At 45.9% G+C, this 24520-nt stretch overlaps 1 protein-coding gene across 1 annotated transcript in view; it reads right to left on the bottom strand.

Moving 5' to 3' along the window:
• Positions 1–24520, bottom strand: part of GTPBP1 (GTP binding protein 1) — a 122201-nt gene that overhangs the window by 17634 nt on the left and 80047 nt on the right. Inside the window, exon 2 of the mRNA XM_063940472.1 lies at positions 14867–14978. Coding sequence (XP_063796542.1) covers positions 14867–14978 — 112 coding nt within the window. The remainder of the gene's footprint in view (positions 1–14866; positions 14979–24520) is intronic.

A 24520-nucleotide genomic window follows, 5' to 3' on the forward strand; every position in this document is an offset into this window, starting at 1 on the left:
TTGAAAAAAAGTGATAAAACAAAACTGGGTAACAGACAGTCAGAGGTAGGAAGGCCATGCTCACAAACTTACAATATATAGGGAGATGGTACACTAGGATAGGTGTTATTTATTGCATAATGGTCCACCAGATTGCAAAGGTACTTAGTGAGCTGTATGATATGGTCACATAGCAATGTTGGCCTGGGCTCCGGAGGATGTGAAAGTATAGAAAGAGAAAATATGTGAGGACTGTACAACGGGGACGTAATTGAATAGTAAAAGTTATGAAGGTTATGTGGCTATTTCTGAATTTGATTAGTTGAAGGGCATTCAGGACTATACTTAAGTCCCAAGGCACTGTAGGAGTAACAAAGAGGTTGAATGCGCAGCATTCCCTGGAAAAAAGTACGCACATCCTGTAAATTGGCAATTTTCTTTTGGAACCATACAGTCAATGCTGACACTAGCACTCTCAAGGAAGCCACCTTCAAACCTTTATCCATTCCTGCCTGAAGGAATGCTAAGACCCTGGAAACTCTGAAAGACTTCGGGTCTATTTTCCGTTCACTGCACCAATGAATATAGGTTTGCCATATTCAGTGATAAATGCGAGCTGAGGAAGGTTTCCTTGCTCTGATCATAGTTTGAATTACCTGTTGTGAGAATCCTCGACTTCAGGATAGAGGTTTCAAGAGCCACGTCGTCAAAAACAGTCAGTCCAGATGTCTGTGATAACAAGGACCCTGCATCAGTAGATCTGGACGTCGAGGGAGCAGAAGTGGAACATACATCGACATCCTCTGCAGATCTGTGTACCAATGCCTTCTGGGCCAAGCCGGAGCTATTCGTATCATGGCACCTTTTCCTCGCTTTATCTTTCTCACCACCCAGGGTAATAGGGTGATTGGAGGAAACACATAAGCCAGATGAAAGTCCCATCTCACCGACAGGGCATCCACAAAGATCCCTCTGGGATCCTTTGTTCTTGACCTGTATGTGAGCACTTTGTTGTTCCGACGGGACGCCATGAGATCCATCTCTGGCAACCCCCACTTGTCTACTAGAGTATGGAAGACCTCTGGGTGTAGAGCCCATTCGCTTGCTTGAATGGCGTGTCGACTGAGAAAGTCCGCTTCCCAGTTTAGGACTCCCGGAACGAACACTGCGGACAAGGATGGATGATGAAGTTCTGCCCACTTTAGTATGTGACTTACCTCCTTCGTCGCTTTTCGGCTGCGAGTTCCTCCCTGATGGTTGAGGTACGCTACTGCCATCACATTGTCCGAGCGGATCTTGATTGGTTTTCCCCGAAGAATCTCCTTTGCCTGAATCAGTGCCATGTATATGGCCCGAAGTTCCAAAATATTTATTGGCAGGCAACTTTCTTCCGTGGTCCATTGCCCCTGAAACACAAACCTTCCTGACACTGCTCCCCAGCCCTGGAGACTGGCATCTTTCGTCAGAATTTCCCAATCTGATATCCTAAAGGGTCTCCCCTTGTCCAGATGGGATGTCTGTAGCCACCAGGCTAATGACCTTCTTACTTCTATCATAAGAACCATAGTCCGTGTTTTTATCGTCTGATGCAACCCATTCCAATTGGCAAGAATCAGACGCTGCAGAGGCCTCAAGTGGAATTGTGCATACTCCACCATGTCGAATGTTGACACCATCAAACCCATCATGTGCATTGCTGCGTGAATGGATACCTTTTGACTGTGTAACAAGTCCTAAAACCTTGACTGGATATCTTATTCAGAGGTAAAATTACTCTCTGAAGACTTGAATCCAGTACAGCCCCCAAGTGAGTCATCCGCTGTGACGGAACCAGAGACGATTTTGCCCAATTTATGAGCCACCCGTGGTTCTGCAGACACGTTATGGTCTGTTACAGATGACATAAGAGCAATTCCTGTATCTGTGCAAGGATTAAAAGATCGTCGAGGTATGGAAATATTCTTATTCCCTGCTGGCGGAGATAAGCTGCCATTACCACCATAATCTTGGTAAATACTCTGGGGGCTGTGGCTAACCCAAAAGTTAGGGCCTGGAACTAAAAATGCTGTTGGAGGATAGCGAACCTGAGATAGCACTGATGGGACAGTTCTATAGGAACATGTAGGTAAGTATCCTGTATATCCAGGGATACCATATAATCCCCTGGCTCCATGGCCAAAATGATGGAACGTAACATCTCCATGTGAAACAGAGGTGCCCAAATGTATTTGTTCAGCACTTTGAGATTGAGAATGGGCCGAAATGACCCATTTGGCTTTTGAACCAAAAACAGGCTGGAGTTAAAACCCTGTCCTCGTTGTGCAGGAGGAACTGGAATGACTACTCCTGACTGATGCAATTTCTGGACTGCCTCTAACAAAGCCCTGGCCTTAGTCTCTACCCGAGACGGACTGGTACAAAAAAAAACCTTCGAGGGGGTGCTTCTTGAAGGCAAAAGCATAACCTAGAGATGCCACTTCCTGCACCCAGGCATATGTTGTAGACTGCTGCCAGATCTGTGCAAACTGAAGAAGTCGACACCCCACCCTGGGGTCCCCCAGGTGGAGGCCCGCACTATCAGTCTGATGGCTTATTATCGGTTTTCCCAACTGGTCCTCTGGTAGCCCAATGCTTTTTAGTCTTACCAGACTTGTTGTATTGGGGCTGCTTGCCATCACTTTTTCCTTTAGCTTTTCCTTGAGACCGAAAGGGCCGAAAAGCCGGAACTTTAGGTTTGAAATTGTATGTGGAAGGAAACTTGACCTTCTTGGAGTCTGCTTCTGACTCCAGAATATCTGTCAATTCTTTACCAAAACGAATCATCTCCAGAAAAGGGCAGAGATTCCAAAACCTTCTTAGATTCTGAATCCGCTTTCCACGTACGTAGCCAAACTGCTCTGCAAGCAGCAATTGTTGAAGCTAATGCCCTGGAGGCAATAGTACCTATATCCAATGCTGCTTCTTCCAAGAACATTGTAGCCTGTTTTATATGTGCTATATGGGATTTTTGCTCTCTAGAAGCCATTGAAAAATCCCCCTCCAATGCATCAGCCCAGGCAGCCACTGCCAGTGACAGCCAAGCTGAAGCCATGGCTGGCCTTATGACTGCCCCAGACCGGGAAAAAATGTTTTTTAGAAAACCATCCACTCTCCTATCCGTGACATCATTTAATGATGTTGTTGAAGGTAAAGGAAAATGTACATTTTCGCACTAATCGAAGTTCATGCGTATCTACTTTAGGAGCCACCTCCCTTTTTAAACAATCCCCAGCTGGAAAAGGATAATTGGAATTCTAAACTTCTAATTGGGCGTAGCCCAAGCCTCTTCCATGATTTTAATCAGCTGATTTGACCCTGTAAACTCAGTCTTAACTGTTTTGGGACATTTAAACACAGGTGCCTTGGTTTTTAACACAGACTCTGGTGAATCCTCTAAGGATAGAATGGCTTTAATTGCTTTAATTAACTCGGCTATATCCACTGAGCTGAGACCCTCCTCCTCGTATGCTGAAGTAGAATTAATTGAGCTTTCATCTTCCAATGAATCCTCATCTGAATCATATGTAGCCTGCGAGGGTGGAGATTTACTTACCACCGTCTTATCAGCTTGTTTCTTTTGAGAGGCTGCTGCTGGAAGTGATACACCATAGGTGGGGAGCTGCATGTAAGGGTTAATAGTGTAACCTATCCCTGGTACAGGAGTTGGAGGAATTATCCGTTCAGCTATACTGGATAAAGTCTGTGCAAACATAGCCCAAGGTGGATCTATCTGCACCTGCCTTGTATTTTTCAATAACCCCTGGTGAAAGCTAAAACAATTTGCACACAAACCATCCTGAACCAGATCCTGAGAGGATAACAGCTTTGCAAGACAAACATGATACGAGTGTTGGTGTTTCTGTGAGTGTACCTTCCTCACCTTTGCCGCTCTTAGACATGATAAAATAGGATTTTAATACCTACCGGTAAATCCTTTTCTCTTAGTCCGTAGAGGATGCTGGGGTCACATCAAGAACCATGGGGTATAGACGGGATCCGCAGGAGACATGGGCACTTTAAGACTTTGAATGGGTGTGAACTGGCTCCTCCCTCTATGCCCCTCCTCCAGACTGCAGTTATAGGAACTGTGCCCAGGGAGACGGACATTTCGAGGAAAGGATTTATTGTTAAACCACAGCCCCTTAGCGCTGTATTAGCGCTGTATAACCCGTACTCAGAGTGGGATACAGGGAGACTCGCATCGCTTCCAGGACCGATCAATACGTTAGTGAATGCTGAGTGGATCCAGACACTGCTAGTGTACACTGCCGCTCAATGAACCTATAGTGAACACAGACGCACCAGTCACATAGCCGCCTATGCTGCGACTGGGTCCCCTTCGTATACAGCGTCTGAGACGGAAGTGGGAAACAGTTCATGGCAGGAGACTCGGAGGAAACTGGTTATGAACCGGGGGGAGGGGCGACCAGGAAAGCATCCGACTCCCCACTGCAGACATCAACCCTAGGGACCGTGGCCTCATACTATTCCTGGAGCCTCTGATACCTAAGGCCTAGCGCTGGTGCAACCAGGGTGGCAGCAGTGTCAGCGACTGTTCGGTAGTCTCCTCCCAAAACAGTGCGGCTGTGTCCGTATTCCCCTACTAAGCGGAACCGATGCCTTACCTTCTCCCCTTGGTCCGGCCACAGCCTGGTAACGTCTGCTGGACCTGCTAGTATATCCGACACAGCACTGTACACGTGGGTAAGCGTTGTCGTGATCCGGTGGAGAGTTGTTGGAGCAACTCTTTCTAAGGTACGTATAAGAAGCTGTTTAGAAAGATAACTCAAGAAAAAAAATAGTAAGACTATAAAAATAAAATAAGAAAGCTTATGGCTGCTAAAAACCATCAGCCCTCTGACCATGGTCCGGCTCCTGCCGCACCAAACAAAAAAAACAAAACAAAACAAAACAAAAAAAAACACACAAAAAAAAAAAACTGCTGATTTGCCTGAGCCTGGAGGCGGGGATATATGGACGGGCCCATTGCATGCTGGGAGGCAGGAAAAGCTTTGACCGATTGGTGCAAATTCGCAGTCACTTCATGATATCCCATTGTTATCCTGTGGACTTAGGAGAAATACCGTCATCAACGGTAAGTTCTTACTGTAACGTATATTTTCAATTCAAGTGCTTGCAGTTTCCTGCAAGTGTCTGCTTTGCTATGACAATCAACATGTCACAGGAGCAAACTCTCAAAGATGCAGGCTTAGATCTCAGGACCAGCTGCTTCACCCATGGGCAGCTTTATGTGGCTTGCTCATGAGTAAGTAGCCCCAAGCATCTTTTTGTGTTAATTGCTGAAGGAAAAACTGCAAATATTGTTTACACAAAGTTTGTGATCAATGTGTACAGTATAAAATAGACATCACAATATTAGTTGGCACTACTGACTTTGTAAAATTAGTTCTGCTGAGCAATAACAGACATCCATGTGAGCAAAGCCACAGGCAAACGCTGGTAGTAAAATAAAATATATAGATGCCTATGTTACATGTTCTTAAGAGTAATACACCAGGAGAGCTTTCAGAGACTATTTGCTAAAATAATGCCATGAATCGAGCTCAGACTTCATTTTAAATTTAATTTTTAAATTTCATGGCTGGCAAATATCATTGCCATGAAGCGGAATATACTCCCCAAGCTTCTCCAATACTTCCATATCCTTCCCACAAAACTTCCACTGAACTCGCGTACCTACAACAAAGTCTTGTAAATAATATTAATGACAAAGTCTCCCTGGATCACACTTGCCCCTATTGTAGACAACAGCAGAGGAATAAACAGATGGGTAGACAAGTCTAACAATCTCATGTTGCTCTATTGCCCTGTCATCTGGGGACGCTAACAGAACAAAACTATATTAAAAATTTATATATTTATATATATATATATATATATATATATATATATATATATATATATATATATATATATATATATATATATATATATATATATATATATTTTTTTTTTTTTTTTTTTTTTTTATTTATTTATATCGAGTCTCCCTTATCCAAAATGCTTGGGACCAGAGGTATTTTGGACATGGGATTTTTCCGTATTTTGGAATAATTGCATGCCATAATGAGATATCATGGTGATGGGGCCTAAATCTAAGCACAGAATGCATTTATGTTACATATACACCTTATACACACAGCCTGAAGGTAATTTTAGCCAATATTTTTTTTATAATTTTGTGCATTAAACATAGTGTGTGTACATTCACACAATTAATTTATGTTTCATATACACCTTATACACACAGCCTGAAGGTCATTTAATACAATATTTTTAATAACTGTGTATTAAACAAAGTTTGTGTACATTGAGCCATCAAAAAAATAAGATTTTACTCACCGGTAAATATTTCTCGTAGTCCGTAGTGGATGCTGGGAACTCCGAAAGGACCATGGGGAATAGCGGCTCCGCAGGAGACTGGGCACAACTAAAAGAAAGCTTTTATGCTACCTGGTGTGCACTGGCTCCTCCCACTATGACCCTCCTCCAAGCCTCAGTTAGGATACCGTGCCCGGAAGAGCTGACACAATAAGGAAGGATTTTGAATCCCGGGTAAGACTCATACCAGCCACACCGTATAACTCGTGATACCATATCCAGTTAACAGTATGAAACATAACTGAGCCTCTCAACAGATGGCTCATAACAATAACCCTTTAGTTAACAATAACTATGTACAAGTATTGCAGACAATCCGCACTTGGGATGGGCGCCCAGCATCCACTACGGACTACGAGAAATAGATTTACCGGTGAGTAAAATCTTATTTTCTCTAACGTCCTAGTGGATGCTGGGAACTCCGTAAGGACCATGGGGATTATACCAAAGCTCCCAAACGGGCGGGAGAGTGCGGATGACTCTGCAGCACCGAATGAGAGAACTCAAGGTCCTCCTCAACCAGGGTATCAAATTTGTAGAATTTAGCAAACGTGTTTGCCCCTGACCAAGTTGCAGCTCGGCAAAGTTGTAAAGCCGAGACCCCTCGGGCAGCCGCCCAAGATGAGCCCACTTTCCTCGTGGAATGGGCTTTTACTGATTTAGGATGCGGCAATCCAGCCGCAGAATGCTCCAGCTGAATTGTGCTACAAATTCAGCGAGCAAAAGTCTGCTTAGAAGCAGGAGCACCTATTTTGTTGGGTGCCTATAGGATAAAAAGCGAGTCAGTTTTCCTGACTCCAGCCATCCTGGAAATATAAATTTTTAAGGCCCTGACTACGTCCAGTAACTTGGAATCTTCCAAGTCCCTAGTAGCCGCAGGCACTACAATAGGTTGGTTCAAGTGAAAAGCTGATACCACCTTAGGGAGAAACTGGGGACGAGTCCTCAATTCTGCCCTATCCATATGGAAAATCAGATAAGGGCTTTTACATGACAAAGCCGCCCATTCTGACACACGCCTGGCCGAAGCCAAGGCCAATAACATGACCACTTTCCACGTGAGATATTTCAAATCCACAGTTTTAAGTGACTCAAACCAATGTGATTTTAGGAAACTCAACATCACGTTGAGATCCCAAGGTGCCACAGGAGACACAAAAGGGGGCTGAATATGTAGCACTCCCTTTACAAATGTCTGAACTCCAGGCAGTGAAGCCAGTTGTTTCTGGAAGAAAATCGACAGAGCCGAAATCTGGACCTTAATGGAACCCAAGTTTAGGCCCATAGTCACTCCTGACTGTAGGAAGTGCAGAAAACGACCCAGCTGAAATTCCTCTGTTGGGGCCTTCCTGGCCTCACACCACGCAACATATTTTCGCAAAATACGGTGATAATGGTTTGCGGTTACTTCTTTCCTGGTTTTTATCAGCGTAGGAATGACTTCCTCCGGAATGCCCTTTTCCTTTAGGATCCGGAATTCAACCGCCATGCCGTCAAACGCAGCCGCGGTAAGTCTTGGAACAGACAGGGCCCCTGCTGTAGCAGATCCTGTCTGAGCGGTAGAGGCCATGGGTCCTCTGATATCATTTCTTGAAGTTCTGGGTACCAAGCTCTTCTTGGCCCATCCGGAACCACGAGTATCGTTCTTACTCCTCGTTTTCTTATTATTCTCAGTACCTTTGGTATGAGAGGCAGAGGAGGGAATACATAAACCGACTGGTACACTCACGGTGTCACTAGAGCGTCCACAGCTATTGCCTGAGGGTCCCTTGACCTGGCGCAATATCTAGTTTTTTGTTTAGGCGGGACGCCATCATGTCCACCTGTGGCCTTTCCCAACGGTTTACCAACAGTTGGAAGACTTCTGGATGAAGTCCCCACTCTCCCGCATGTAGGTCGTGTCTGCTGAGGAAGTCTGCTTCCCAGTTGTCCACTCCCGGAATGAACACTGCTGACAGCGCTAAGACGTGATTTTCCGCCCATCGGAGAATCCTTGTGGCTTCTGCCATCGCCATCCTGCTTCTTGTGCCGCCCTGTCGGTTTACATGGGCGACTGCCGTGATGTTGTCTGATTGGATCAGTACCGGCTGGTTTTGAAGCAGAGGCCTTGCCAGACTTAGGGCATTGTAAATGGCCCTCAGTTCCAGAATATTTATGTGTAGGGACGACTCCTGACTTGACCAAAGTCCTAGGAAATTTCTTCCCTGTGTGACTGCCCCCCAGCCTTGAAAGCTGGCATCCGTGGTTACCAGGACCCAGTCCTGTATGCCGAATCTGCGGCCCTCTTGAAGATGAGCACTCTGCAGCCACCACAGTAGAGATAACCCTGTCTCCACGGACCAGGGTATCAGCCGATGCATCTGAAGATGCGATCCCGACCACTTGTCCAAGAGGTCCCACTGAAAGGTTCTTGCATGGAACCTGCCGAATGGAATTTTGCTTTGTAAGAAGCTACCATTTTTCCCAGGACTCGTGTGCAGTGATGCACCGATACATGTTTTGGTTTCAGGAGGTCTCTGACTAGAGATGACAGCTCCTTGGCTTTCTCCTGCGGGAGAAACTTTTTTCTGTTCTGTGTCCAGAACCATCCCCAGGAACAGTAGGCGTGTGGTAGGAACCAGCTGTGACTTTGGAATGTATAGAATCCATCCGTGCTGTTGTAGCACTTCCCGAGATAGTGCTACTCCGACCAACAACTGCTCCTTGGACCTCGCCTTTATAAGGAGATCGTCCAAGTACGGGATAATTAAAACTCCCTTTTTTCGAAGGAGTATCATCATTTCTGCCATTACCTTGGTAAAGACCCTCGGTGCCGTGGACAGTCCAAACGGCAGTGTTTGGAATTGGTAATGGCAATCCTGTACCACAAATCTGAGGTACTCCTGGTGAGGATGGTAAATGGGGACATGTAGGTAAGCATCCTTGATGTCCAGGGATACCATGTAATCCCCCTCCTCCAGGCTTGCAATAACCGCCCTGAGCGATTCCATCTTGAACTTGAATTTTTTTATGTATGTGTTCAAGGATTTCAAATTTAAAATGGGTCTCACCGAACCGTCCGGTTTCGGTACCACAAACAGTGTGGAATAGTAACCCCGTCCTTGTTGAAGTAGGGGCACCTTGACTATCACCTGCTGGGAATAGAGCTTGTGAATTGCCTCTAGCACAGTCTCCCTGCCTGAGGGAGTTGTCGGCAAGGCAGATTTGAGGAAACGGCGGGGGGGAGACGCCTCGAATTCCAGCTTGTACCCCTGAGATACTACTTGAAGGATCCAGGGATCCACCTGTGAGCGAGCCCACTGATCGCTGAAATTTTTGAGGCGGCCCCCCCACCGTACCTGGCTACGCCTGTGGAGCCCCCGCGTCATGCGGTGGACTCAGAGGAAGCGGGGGAAGAATTTTGATTCTGGGAACTGGCTGACTGGTGCAGCTTTTTCCCTCTTCCCTCGTCTCTGTGCAGAAAGGAAGCGCCTTTGACCCGTTTGCTTTTCTGAAGCCGAAAGGACTGTACCTGATAATACAGTGCTTTCTTAGGCTGTGAGGAAACCTGAGGTAACATTTTTTCTTCCCAGCTGTTGCTGTGGATACGAGGTCCCAGAGACCATCCCCAAACAATTTCTCACCCTTATAAGGCTCTATGTGCCTTTTAAAGTCAGCATCACCTGTCCAGTGTCGGGTCTCTAATACCCTCCTGACAGAATGGACATTGCATTAATTCTGGATGCCAGCCGGCAAAATATCCCTCTGTGCATCCCTCATATATAAGACAACGTCTTTAATATGCTCTTATGTTCGCAAAATAGTATCCCTGTTTGACAGGGTCACAGACCACGCTGCAGCAGCACTATCTGCAGGTCTCAGTCTAGTACCTGAGTGTGTAAATACAGACTTCAGGATAGCCTCCTGCTTTTTATCAGCAGATACCTTCAAAGTGGCCGTATCCTAAGACGGCAGTGCCACCTTTTTTGACAAACGTGTGAGCGCCTTATCCACCCTAGTGGATATCTCCCAGCGTAACTTATCCTCTGGCGGGAAAGGGTACGCCATCAGTAACTTTTTAGAAATTACCAGTTTCTTATCGGGGGAACCCACGCTTTTTCACACTTCATTCACTCATTTGATGGAGGAACCAAACACTGCCTGCTTTTTCTCCCCAAACATAAAACCCTTTTTTAGTGGTACTTGGGTTAATGTCAGAAATGTGTAACATTTTTTATTGCCGGGATCATGTAACGGATGTTCCTAGTGGATTGTGTATATGTCTCAACCTCGTCGACACTGGAGTCAGACTCCGTGTCGACATCTGTGTCTGCCATCTGAGGGAGCGGGCGTTTTTGAGCCCCTGATGGCCTTTGTGACGCCTGGGCAGGCGCGGGCTGAGAAGCCGGCTGTCCCACAGCCGTTACGTCATCCAGCCTTTTATGTAAGGAGTTGACACTGTCGGTTTATACCTTCCACCTATCCATCCACTCTGGTGTCGGCCCCACAGGGGGCGACATCACATTTATCGGCATCTGCTCTGCCACCACATAAGCCTCCTCATCAAACGTGTCGACACAGCCGTACCGACACACCGCACACACACAGGGAATGCTCTGACTGAGGACAGGACCCCACACAGCCCTTTGGGGAGACAGAGAGTATGCCAGCACACACCAGAGCGCTATATAATTTAGGGATTAACACTATATTGAGTGAATTTTTCCCCAATAGCTGCTTGTATATACAATATTGCGCCTAAATTTAGTGCCCCCCCTCTCTTTTTAACCCTTTGAGCCTGCAAACTACAGGGGAGAGCCTGGGGAGCTGTCTTCCAGCTGCACTGTGAAGAGAAAATGGCGCCAGTGTGCTGAGGGAGATAGCTCCGCCCCTTTTTCACTGACTTTTCTCCCGCTTTATGGATTCTGGCAGGGGTATTTATCACATATATAGCCTCTGGGGCTATATATTGTGATATATTTGCCAGCCAAGGTGTTTTTATTGCTGCTCAGGGCGCCCCCCCCCAGCGCCCTGCACCCTCAGTGACCGGAGTGTGAAGTGTACATGAGGAGCAATGGCGCACAGCTGCAGTGCTGTGCGCTTCCTTGGTGAAGACTGATGTCTTCTGCCGCCGATTTTCCGGACCTCTTCTTGCTTCTGGCTCTGTAAGGGGGACGGCGGCGCGGCTCCGGGAACGAACACCAAGGCCAGTTCCATGCGGTCGATCCCTCTGGAGCTAATGGTGTCCAGTAGCCTAAGAAGCCCAAGCTAGCTGCAAGCAGGTAGGTTCGCTTCTTCTCCCCTTAGTCCCTCGATGCAGTGAGCCTGTTGCCAGCAGGTCTCACTGTAAAATAAAAAACCTAAAATAAACTTTCTTTCTAGGAGCTCAGGAGAGCCCCTAGTGTGCATCCAGCTCGGCCAGGCACAGAAATCTAACTGAGGCTTGGAGGAGGGTCATAGTGGGAGGAGCCAGTGCACACCAGGTAGTCTAAAAGCTTTCTTTTAGTTGTGCCCAGTCTCCTGCGGAGCCGCTATTCCCCATGGTCCTTTCGGAGTTCCCAGCATCCACTAGGACGTTAGAGAAACAAAGGTTTCACAATCTCACTCAAAAAAGTCCGTATTTCGGAATATTCCGTATTTCGGAATATTTGGATATGGGATAATTAGTGTTCACTCTAGGAATTTTTTAGGGCAGGGTGCTGATCACGGGTAGGGCACATTTTTCATTCGGGAGGGCACATTTTTCGTTCGGGAGGGCACATTTTTCAATTAGAAGGGCAAAATTAGGTACATACTATAATGCTTGGTCCTCCCATTCCCACATGATAAAGAATGGGCAGTGCGCGCCAAAGGCGAAAATTTAGGGGCGTTGTTTTTCGTGGGGTTAGGGGCATGGCCACATAATAGTGGCAATTCACATTACACCACACAATAGTGCAGCTAATACACACTGCACCAGGTAGAACCTCCTATACACACTGCGACAGGTAGAGCACGTTATACATATTGCGCCAGGCAGAGCACATTCTACACTTTGCGCCAGGCAGAGCACGTTATACACATTGCGCCAGGTAGAGAACACTGAGACACACTGCACCAGGTAGAGAGCACTGAGACACACTGCACCAGGTAGAGAGCACTGAGACACACTGCACCAGGTAGAGAGCACCGAGACACACTGCACCAGGTAGAGAGCACCGAGAAACACTGCACCAGGTAGAGAGCACCGAGAAACATTGCACCAGGTAGAGAGCACCGAGAAACATTGCACCAGGTAGAGAGCACCGAGAAACATTGCACCAGGTAGAGAGCACCGAGAAACATTGCACCAGGTAGAGAGCACCGAGAAACATTGCACCAGGTAGAGAGCACCGAGAAACATTGCACCAGGTAGAGAGCACCGAGAAACATTGCACCAGGTAGAGAGCACCGAGAAACATTGCACCAGGTAGAGAGCACCGAGAAACATTGCACCAGGTAGAGAGCACCGAGAAACATTGCACCAGGTAGAGAGCACCGAGAAACATTGCACCAGGTAGAGAGCACCGAGAAACATTGCACCAGGTAGAGAGCACTGAGACACATTGGAGGAGGAGGGGGGGGGGGGGGTAGATGGTTTCGCACACACATAAGACAAGGGGTAGTGGGGCCACACACAGGGGGTTGGGGGGGGGCAGGAGGGCACAAGGTGTCACACACACGGGGGGGGGGGCGCACAAACCAGGGTGAGGGGGGTAAAGTGTGCCACACACAAAGGCTGGGGGTAAATGGGGTCACATGCAGGGGGTGGGGGCAGGATATGGCAATGCATTAAAATACATGTTCATTACTTTGTGTGTATCTACTTACTCACACTCTGGCAGCTGAGGGTCACACTCCGGTAGATGGGTACGCTGGCCAGTGGCACTGGCTGGTGGGAGATGGGGGCTGCCCGCGGGTGTCTGGCCATGCACACAGAGAGGAGGGAGGGCTGGGTTTGCCTCGGCGGGAGAGGCAAACCCAGCCCTCCTGTCTCTCGCAGAGGAGGGGAGATGCGGCGGCTGACAACTAAGGACGGACGAGGTGGGCGGGCGGGACGGACGAGGTGGGCGGGCGGGACGGACGAGGTGGGCGGGACAGATGGGGCGGTACAGACGGGGCGGGCCGCGGAGGTCTCTGTCTCTCATGCAGGGAGACAGTGTGACTGTGATTAAGCACACTGGATTACTGCAGTAATGTGTCCGGTGGCTTGGCGGGGTCCGGCGGGCAGCAAAGTGCGGGGCGGGAGGGCGCACACAAATGGGCAGGGCGGCATTCAGGTGTCTAAAAAAGGGGCAGGGCGCAGCGCCCTGTGAAAGACATCTAGAGTGAACACTAATAATAGATAGATAGATAGATCTATCAAAACACATCCTTCCCGTTACTTTGACCTTCTCAGGCAAGATCCGAGAAGTCTGATAACCCATTTATCCATACCTATAAAGTCCTTTCCCATAGTATTTTCTAGGTTCAGAGTCATCTCCTTTGCTGATCTATGTGATAAAAACCAACAATCCTCTGCAGGTAAAATTTGCAATCTGTAAATCAAACTTTTCATATGCTCGCTACAGTAGACCAGAAGAAGTTTTCTGGTCCCAAAAAGCAATTATCTCCACAGCTTTCAGAAAACTTATGATTTGCCCCTTGTATAGAATCATCATTGACTTTAACTTATACACTACAGGCAGACATGAGACTGATCTTGGGAGGATTGCTGGGAAACAGTTTGGGACATAAAGCCACCAGCTTAACCTCCACATCAATGCAAATGTACACAAAGTTTACTTGAAGTATCTCTCACTAAAATGTATCCCACTATTATTCCACTTTGTTGACGTGCTTGTAATACTTACTTAGCACACGGCCTAACACAGAGCTGCATGCAAGTTAATTTGTTCAGTAAAAAATCGTCATGGTGCAAACTGGACACGTAGCATCAAGCTTGCGTTGAGATTTAGGATTGAAGGTATCTTGCAGCCAGATGCCCTTGGAGTGGCAGATCGGGGGCTTCAATCACGATGTCATGTAGACAAGTTCAGCACACCCATTCAGGAGGAGTCTTTTTGAGTTACACATATCATGAAATAAGTGAAGTCAGAAATTCTGCACAGAAACCAGGTTCATGTTTTGAAGTTAGAGGATTTTATAATCTATACAAAAATTTAAGATCAGACTTGTATTAAGAATCGTGTAACTCTAAAGTCAGATGTGAAATGTGCAAAATGTTACTCTGGACACAGTTTAGATAAGGGTAGAATTTTAGATCTGGGCAATTGTTGTGGATATTTGCAAATATCTTTGAAAGTGTGAGTGTGTGTGAGTGAGAGAGTGTGGCTTTTGTGAAGTTAAAGTAGTGTAAAAAAACAAACAAAGAACTACGCTATAGTTCAATGCATATCACTTCCCAAAGGCTTATTTTACAGAAAGAAGTGTATAAACATGAACGCACCGGATCCTTGCCCAACAACATATATTGTCTCTCCACGTCCCTCATCCATGCGATCCCGCAGCTGATGTAGAAGACTGTCATACTGCTCTGCACTGGGGCTCACCAAGACATGCTGCAAAGAAGAGGCAACATGTTAGGAAATAGTACAAACCAAAAATTACCTTCTCCTTTGTTTAGTAGCAGGTGGAATTTCTACTACTGTAACACACCTTACATTTGAGTCACTAGAGATTGAAATTAATATGCATATAACAATTTCAAGTTGCCTGATGGGACATTTCTGTACTTTACATGATCTGATTGTAAAGGTTATTTGTTTGTTTCCGCAATTAACAGATTTGAACAACATGAGGTACAAAATGTAAAATAAATAAACACCCACGCAAGTGACCTAGTTAGAATATATTTAATAGATGTTCTAAACTAGGCAAAAATGGACTTGAAAGATCATTAAATCAATGCGTAGTTGGTATGCCTTAAGATTGGTAACTAAATGAACAAATATGTACACTGTCAAAGTCAGAAAAATGTCTCAATGCACGTTGCCATATTTGCACCGCACACTGGTCCGCGCTGCGCGTGCATGCGCTCTCCCGTGGATGCGCATACCCGCAATAACGTGCACTCGCAGGCGCGGTATGCGTATTTACGGTAGAGTTTATGTAGTCGTAGCGTGCGACTCATTCGTTACAAATGTTCACAATTAATGTAGTTTATAAATCATGGTCCCTTTGATAGATTCTGAAAGTTTGGTTAAAATACAATGTCCCAGAGCTGAGGAATCCCTCTTTATATCGTACAAAGGGTCTAACAGGAATCATACAGCAGTGTTTGGTACCCATCGGAAGAGTATTTAATTAGCAATATTCCGGTGTTGGTTTGGAGCGTATTAATCGCTCGTGCGAATAGTTATGGACATAAGAAGTTTATGTCCATTTCTATTAATTACACATACTCAGGTATGCGGCGGGAAACCCAGTTTCCCACCCACCTGAGCTGTTGGAAATCGTCACAGCCCACCTGTATGAATCACCCTATGACCTTTTGTTATGATACAGGGCCGAATTCCTTCGGCCAATGGACAATGGGATTGTAGGACCAGGAGATTGCATTGTGTGTGGGGCATAAATAGGCAGGCCGACCACATCCAGCTCTCACTCTCTCATCAACGGTTATCTGCTGATAGCCGGGAGCTGGATATCGAGGCGCAGGCGATCATACCCTTTGTGCGTAAGTTTCTCTCCGTTATCATTGTCTTTCTGTGAGCCAATTTTTCTCTCTCTCTCTCTCTCTCTCTCTCTCTCTCTCTCTCTCTCTCTCTCTGTTCTGTTCTCTCATATCTCCCCTAGACTAGGCTAGTATTGTATTGTATTAGATAGTATTGTATTGTATTGCATTTAGGTCAGTGTAGTATTGTCTTTTTGTATTTATTGTTTAGTTCTGTGGTTAGGAAGTCTCTGTTATATTGTAGTGTATCATTTGTACTGTTATCCCCTTTTACAAGTATATTAGAGATAATACAGTTAATAGGCTTTGGAACCTAAACCAGCATCTGTGTATTTTCTATAGTGTTAAGTGTTCACTTGAGCGTCGGTGACGCTCAAGCAGCTTTGTAGTTAGTCAGGTTACACAAGGTTGCACTTACACCCTGTACTCACATTAAGGTATTCAGTGTATTTCATTGGTATAAGGTTTTATCATAAAGGTATAGTGTTGTGAGCGTCTGCATCGCTGGTGACCTCCTCGTGGTCTCGAGCGTAAGCTACGCCATAGCGAATCATTACCCTAGACATAACCAATAACGTGTCCTGTGATCCCTGGGCCGTGAGCGAACGTGACGCTTGAGCGTCTCGCCTACGGCTGAGCGATCGTTACGCAACTAGCGTACCATTACGGTACTTCTTAAGTAAACAGCGTACAGTGTTCTTAGCTTCATAAAGGGTTGTTTATACGACAAAGGAATTTAGCATTGTCAATTGCGGGCTCGTCCTATCCTTCTCATATCTGCACTAGGTAGATCAGCAGACATTATCCCTCCAGCAAAGGGTGGGAGGTTGTCTCACAGTGCTGACGGGATAAGCGTCTGTTTCGCTTAGATAAAGAGTGCTGAAGGAATCCGGGAACCGGAAGTAAGAACAAAACGCTTGTGTCTTTTAAAACTGTTTTATTTCTCTTCTGTCTTGCGTATACACGCACGCATACATATATCTGCATTTCCGTTTCATTTTCGTATATCACTATTCCTGTTTGCCAATTTTATAGTTGATAGAAAGTGCTAAAAAGAGATTTGCTGTTATTTAATAGTAGAGGTGATAGTTAAAGTATAGAACAAACACACGGTTTGTCTGAGATACAAGGCAGTCAGTGTGGATTGCGGTAGATGATCAGGGATCATTTACATTGATAAAAATATATTGTGTTACGGTGGATCCTTTGCATTGCGTACACGTGTCGCTAACAAAGACTAGCGTACGCAATCCAAAAGGCAGACGCACGCAGCGTTCATTACGCAACGTAGCGTCCGGTTACGCCCACGTAGCTCAAGTTGTGATAAAGTGAAGTAACGCAAAGGCGATAATTAACGCACAGCGGTAGATAACGCGAAGCGGTAAATAACGCAAATCTATTTTTGGAAAATCTGAAATTTAGTTTAACAGATCCTGCTCCTAATTGGTAACACTTTTGGCCTAAAGACAATTTCTGCGCAGAAATAGATATAGAAACAAAAGTGTACATGTGTTGAGTGAGTGTGTTTTGTATACAAAAGTTTATATAACTTTAAGGTGGAACCAAAAGGAAAGCCGGGTACTCGTCAAGGGACATACGTGTAAGTGACATATACGGTGGCCAGGGAGGCATCCCTGGTTAAATAATATTTGAGCATTAGAGTATAGCGGACCATAAGGTAACAAGACCAGGAGGTCATAAGGTAACAAGACCAGGAGGTCGTAAGGTAAAAGGTCCGCTATAAAAGTCCAGTGGCACAACGCCTGGGGTGTTGGTGCAGAACCCATATAGGCCATACAAGCTCTGGCTGAAGGAATCGCAGCCGGAAACATAGATTCCATTGATCTTTCAGTACATGACAAGTAGTGCTCGTATACTGAACGATTGGACCGCACGTTATTGTGTGCAGTAGTTAGTAATCTGACCTAATACCATTAGAGTAAAGTGGTCACAAACGCTATCTGTACATTCTGACGTGATTTGTGTAATTTTTTATTTTTGGAAGGGAAGTTCGCTGGTCACTCAGGAACTATCTAACAACCCCAACTTTACTGGAAAGAGTAAGTGTCCTGCGGGTAACCCTCATATGTTCCAGTAAATAAAGGTTCACAGGGGCCCTAGGTTGGGTACAGCAGCTCTGGCTACAGTGATTGCAGCACAGGCCAACGTGGGCGAGAAGTAAGTGGGGTACTTGATAAACCACCACCGCCGGCCTGCCCAAGGACATCTTGGTTTGTTTGTAAGGGTTCGCTGAAAGCCTTGATATTCAAGGAGGAATAAGCAACGCCTGCAGATTATGGGGGCCATTTGTTCAGGTAGGGGGCGATCAACCCTGGTTCAGGTTGATTCTGTGAACCGACCAGTTGGGTCGGCACGATATGTAATGTGTGAAAAATATGGAATTCACACCGAATCTTTATGTGATGAATGGGAGAGAATGACTGTACAAGACAGGGACAAATTCCCAAGAATAGGTAGCTTTAGTCCAGAAGTGTTACAAAATTTAAGGAGGAGGATATGTCTCGTAAAATCAACAAAGAGACGAATTCAACATCATGATTGTTTACAGTTATGGCACCAGGAAGGTGAGATACAGAGAGGTTTGGCTCTGGCGGCAGGATCTGGGGCAGTCAGGAAGTTGATTGCCACAGCTCCTCCTCCACCATACATTGCAGGAGAGAAGTTGATTGCGGAGAGAAACGCACTGGGTTGTAAAACACAAACTCTTAGTAACCCTGTAAATGTTAATGATGTTAACCAAATAACTCATGCAAGTATTAACCCGTGCAAGATGTACCCTGTTTTGAACCTTCCTCAGGAGTGTGATCAAGAAGACGATTCAGCAACAATTTCAGCTCTCTCTCTTGCAGCCACCATAGCAGAGACCACAGTAGGCACAGCGACACCCACGAGATTAGTGAAAGCCCCTAGCGGAGGGATAGGTGAGGTCGTGTCAACGGGTAAGTACGGCACCATGCACTACACTGAAACAATTGTACCACAACAAGCTGTAGAATCTACACAGGAAGAGGCTGTTAGAATTGCTCCTGTAAGGGTAATAGCAGTTCCCAATGGAAAAACAGATGTGTCTGGAGCCACTCCCATAAGGAACATTGCCATGTACACTCCATTTTCCAGAATGGAATTAAGAACAATAGTGTCCGAATTTCCTGACCCCAGGAAGGATTTAGTTGCTAGCCAAAAATACATCAGGGATCTAGGTAACACTGTAGAACCCAACAACAAGGATTGGCAGATACTGCTAAGAGCTTGTTTACCTTCCAATGTTGATGCAACTCAGTTTTTAGCTGATTGTGCATTGGATAAAGATGTACCGCTTACAGACGTGTACAACAAGGATAATGTAAAAAGGATAAATTTACAGCTAAAAGAGTATTTCCCAGCCGTTGTTAAATGGAATAAAATATTTTCCATTAAGCAAAAGGAGTCCGAAACGGCAACAGAATATTTTCACCGGGCACTATTAGAAATGGCAAAGTACACTGGTATAGAAGACATTAAGACCAACCCAAACCATCGAGAAGTAGCAGTATCTGTACTGATGGATGGTTTAAAGGAAACATTAAAGACTAGGGTTCAGACCACGCAACCGTGCTGGCGAGGTCTGTCAGTGTCCGGCTTGAGAGAGGCTGCTATTGATCACGACAGAAACATCACTAGGCACAGGGAATCGCAAAGTGATAAGTTGATGTCCGTAAGTATACAGGCGCTGACCACAAGGCAGCCTGCGTATGTACCACCGAATCCTGTGGGTAAGGCAAGTGTAATAACATGTTTTTCTTGTAACAGACCGGGACACTTTGCACGAGAATGTAGAACAAAGAATGTACAAAGATCTTTTCAACCCCCTAGACAACAACACAACACACGACATTGGGAGCAGGGTCCACAGAGGCGGAGTTTTGAGCCACATACAGGGGAAACAAAAAGATATCCCCCAAACAGAGACTGGCATGCCTCTGGTAGTTCCCAGCTAACTCCCTCACAAGTAGTTGCTGCCAGCGGGATTCAGGGAGGTCAGCATACCCAATAGGGGTGTGGCCATACCTGTAATCTGCAGCCAGTTAAGTTGATTGCTAGTCTTGGAAACGAACCAGAGATTGCAATCAATGTGGCTGGTAAAACTTTAAACTTTCTTGTAGACACAGGGGCGGCCAAGTCAGTGATAAATTCGACAGTGGGCATGAGAACCACTGGTAGGACAATTCCAGCCATGGGAGTAACAGGAGTAGTCCAGCACTACCCTGTTAGCAAACCAGCCGAGATTACAATAGGGCCTTTGCATACCAAGCATTCCTTTTTGCTGGCTGCATCGGCACCAACCAATCTCCTGGGAAGAGACTTACTATGTAAAATGGGTTGCGTCATTTATTGTACTCCTGAAGGTGTATTCTTGGACATTCCTGAGAATCACGCTCAGGAAGTACGGGACATGCTAGACTCCCCATCAAAATTAATGTCACATTCCATTATGACAAATAGGAATCCATCCCAAGTAGAAGAGATGATATCTCAGATACCAGAGTCACTTTGGACAAAAGATGGACAGGACACTGGATTAATGGCAAACGTAGCTCCAGTAGTTGTACAAGTAAAAGATGGTAGGATAGCTCCAAAAATCCCACAGTATCCTCTGAAGCCAGAGGTGGAGTTAGGAGTTTTTCCCGTAATAGAGCGCTTGCTACAACAGGGCATTCTAGTAAGAACGTCCAGCACCGCAAATAGTCCCATCTTCCCTGTTAAAAAGAGTGGGGGGAGGGGTTACAGGCTAGTGCAGGATCTAAGGGGGATTAACAAAATAGTTGAGAGTCAGTTCCCCGTAGTGCCTAATCCAGCTGTCATCCTAATGCAAATTCCTCCCACTGCCAAATTTTTCACTGTTATTGACCTCTGCTCCGCTTTCTTTTCGGTACCTCTGCACCCTGACAGCCAATATTTGTTTGCATTCACATACAGAGGAGTCCAATACACGTGGACTCGGTTACCCCAAGGTTTCATAGATAGTCCAAGTATATTTTCTCAGGCTTTGCATGATTGTTTACAGTCTTTCCAACCAGACAGTGGATCAGTATTGATACAGTATGTGGACGATTTATTACTGTGTTCAGATTCACTGGAAGCATCTCTGAAGGATACGAAACAGCTCCTGTTTCATCTTTCAGACACAGGTCACAAGGTTTCCAAAGACAAGTTGCAATTATGCCAAGCTAAGGTAAAATATTTGGGACACTGTCTAACACAAGGACTGAGACACCTGACCGCTGATAGAATCCAAGCCATTAGAGACATGACACTGCCACAAACCCAGCAACAGATCAGGACGTTTTTAGGAATGTGTGGGTATTGCCGTAATTGGATCCCAGGGTTTTCCATATTGGCGCTACCTTTGCAGGAAATGGTCTCTTCAAACAAACCTGATCGGATTTCGCATACAGACGAATCTGAAACAGCATTTGAGAGACTCAAACAGTGCCTAACGCAGGCACCAGCACTAGGTATGCCAGACTATGGGAAACCCTTTGAACTATACGGAACAGAAAGTGCTGGGTGCGCAGCAGGTGTACTAACACAAAAACACGGTGACGCCAGCAGGCCAATTGCATACTACAGCGCCCAGCTAGACACGGTAGCGCGATCCCTCCCCACATGCTTGCGTAGCGTTGCGGCGATAGCATTGCTAGTGACGAAAAGCGAAGATGTCGTGCTAGGCCACAACCTCACAATCCATACACCGCATGCGGTATCTGCCTTATTGAATTCTGCCCAAACCAGACACGTCTCATCAGCAAGGTTTACAAGATGGGAATTGGCATTAATGGCCCCCGTAAACATCACCATAAGGAGATGCAGCGCATTAAACCCTGCAACATTCCTCCCAGGTGTGCCTGGTCAGGCACAAAGGGTGGGAGGTGAGAGTGATGGGGAAGGAGGATTTAATGCAAAGGAAGATACACATGATTGTATGGAATATTTGACCCAAAATTTTACCGCAAGGCCTGACATCAGTGACAATCCACTGAAAGATGCAGAACTCACGTTCTACACGGACGGTAGTTGTCACAGACAGTCAGACTCGGGAGACTTGTGTACTGGATACGCAGTCGTAGATGACCAAGACACCATAGAAGCGGAACCGCTAGGCCCACCTCACTCAGCCCAGGTTGCTGAACTGGTCGCCCTAACCAGAGCATGTGAATTGGCTAAGGGTAAGTCAGCCAATATCTACACCGATTCCAGATACGCGTTCGGGGTAGTCCATGATTTCGGAGCCCTATGGCGGCTCAGAAATTTCATGACGGCAGCTGGTACACCGATAGCGCATGCAGCTCACATAAAAAGGCTTCTAACAGCGATACAGGAACCCGACAGAGTGGCTGTTATCAAATGTAAAGCACATACATATAGCCAAGACCCAGTATCCCTTGGTAACAGCCGAGCAGACGAAGCCGCAAAGCTTGCAGCTGCTACCCCCACACGGACAAACACCACACAGTTGATGGTATTTAATACCATCAACACACAGAAGTTGTGTGAGATGCAGAATTTGTGTTCCACACAGGAAAGAGCAGTCTGGAAGGCAAAGGGATATGGCCAGGAGTCCTCAGGGCTCTGGACGGATAGACATGGTAAACCAGTGGCCCCCAGGGCATACCTTCCATGTCTGGCTGAAGCAGCTCACGGGCTGACTCATCTAGGCAAGGAGGGGATGTGCAAATTGGTAAGAGCATACTGGTGCGCCCCAGGATTCTCCTCTCATGCGAGTAAAAGAGCAATGTCATGCCTTACCTGTCTGAGAAAGAATATTGGAAAAGCAATACCTACAGAACCATCCCATATCCCACCTGCCGGCGGCCCTTTCCAGGTAATACAAATTGACTTCATTCAATTACCCCCATGTCGAAATTTGAAATATGTACTTGTCTGTATAGATGTTTTCTCGAATTGGGTCGAGGCTTTTCCAGCAGCTACAAATACCGCTATGTTTACAGCTAAGAAAATTGTGCAGGAATTTGTATGTAGATATGGTATCCCTAGAATCATTGAAAGTGATAGGGGTACCCATTTTACAGGTGATGTCTTTCAAGGAATGTGTAAATTGATGGGTATTGATAGCAAGCTGCACACTCCGTACCGTCCACAGGCGAGTGCGAAGGTCGAAAGAGTGAACAGCACTATTAAAAATAAAATGAGTAAAGTAATGGCAGAGACAGGATTGACGTGGCCAGAAGCTTTACCCATTGTTTTGTATAGCATCAGAACCACTCCCAGGTCCCCTCTTAATCTGTCTCCTTTTGAAATCTTGTTTGGTCGACAACCGCATGTCATGATTAACCCTCAGGATGATTTGAAATGTAACAATGAAGTAACTGTAAAGTACTTGATTAACATGAGTAAACAGTTGAGGAATCAAAATGATAATCTGAAGTTAATGATTCCTGATTTACCAGATAGTAATTGTCATGACATTGAACCTGGGGATTATGTAATGATACGAAATTTTCTACGCTCAGGTTGTCTTATTGATAGATGGGAAGGACCATACCAGGTCTTATTGACTAGCACCACAGCATTGAAGGTTGCTGAGAGAGAGACTTGGGTCCATTCATCCCACTGCAAAAAGGTTGCTGATCCAGAGAAGTCCCGCGATAAGGAACAGACGGTAGAGGTTGTATCACTGGAGTGTCTGTTCCAGGAGGATTGAGGCGGCACCTGAGCCTTGAAGACCGAAAGCAGTTGTCGACTCCCTTCTCCCTTTTATTGTTTTTCTCCACTTCCCAGCCCCTCTCCCTTAAAATTTCTTTTTCCCCCTCCTCATTCTTCTCTATTTCCTCCTCAAAGATGGACTTGCCCCAAGAGACTGTGATCCGGATTTTGATGTTAACCATGATGTTGACCAGAGCAGTCTGTTACGGCGAGAGTACCATAGAGGTCGAAAGAGGTTCTGGAATGGGTTCCGATTATGATGATGGAGGCGTAGTTTTCCAAGATCAACCAAACCAACAAGCAAAGGCGAGTATCAGAAAACGATCCGATAGAAGAAATTGTGATGGATTGTTAGCTGAAGAAAATTGTATCTGTAGGCTCTGTGATAATCTGGTTGAAGATGGATGCATAAAGAAATGCCAATCTAGTTTTAATATCCATATAGACCGGCATCCATTGAGTGACTATCACTCCTTAGTGGGTAACGTGTTAAACCAAACAGATTGTTGGGTATGCTCTCAAGTACCTCAGGGTCACAGCAAATCAGGGCTAGTACCATTTCCTTTAACGTTAGGGGAGGTACTTGAGCTAAGTGGTGGGAGACCGGTGGACCGGAGGTTTAACATCTCCAGCCCTCCTAGTTTGAAGCTCCACCAATACCATGTGGATAGGTCCCTCTTATGTTTTAACATCTCCAATCCC

This window comes from Pseudophryne corroboree, chromosome 9 (assembly GCF_028390025.1).
Source record: "Pseudophryne corroboree isolate aPseCor3 chromosome 9, aPseCor3.hap2, whole genome shotgun sequence".
NCBI lineage: Eukaryota > Metazoa > Chordata > Amphibia > Anura > Myobatrachidae > Pseudophryne > Pseudophryne corroboree.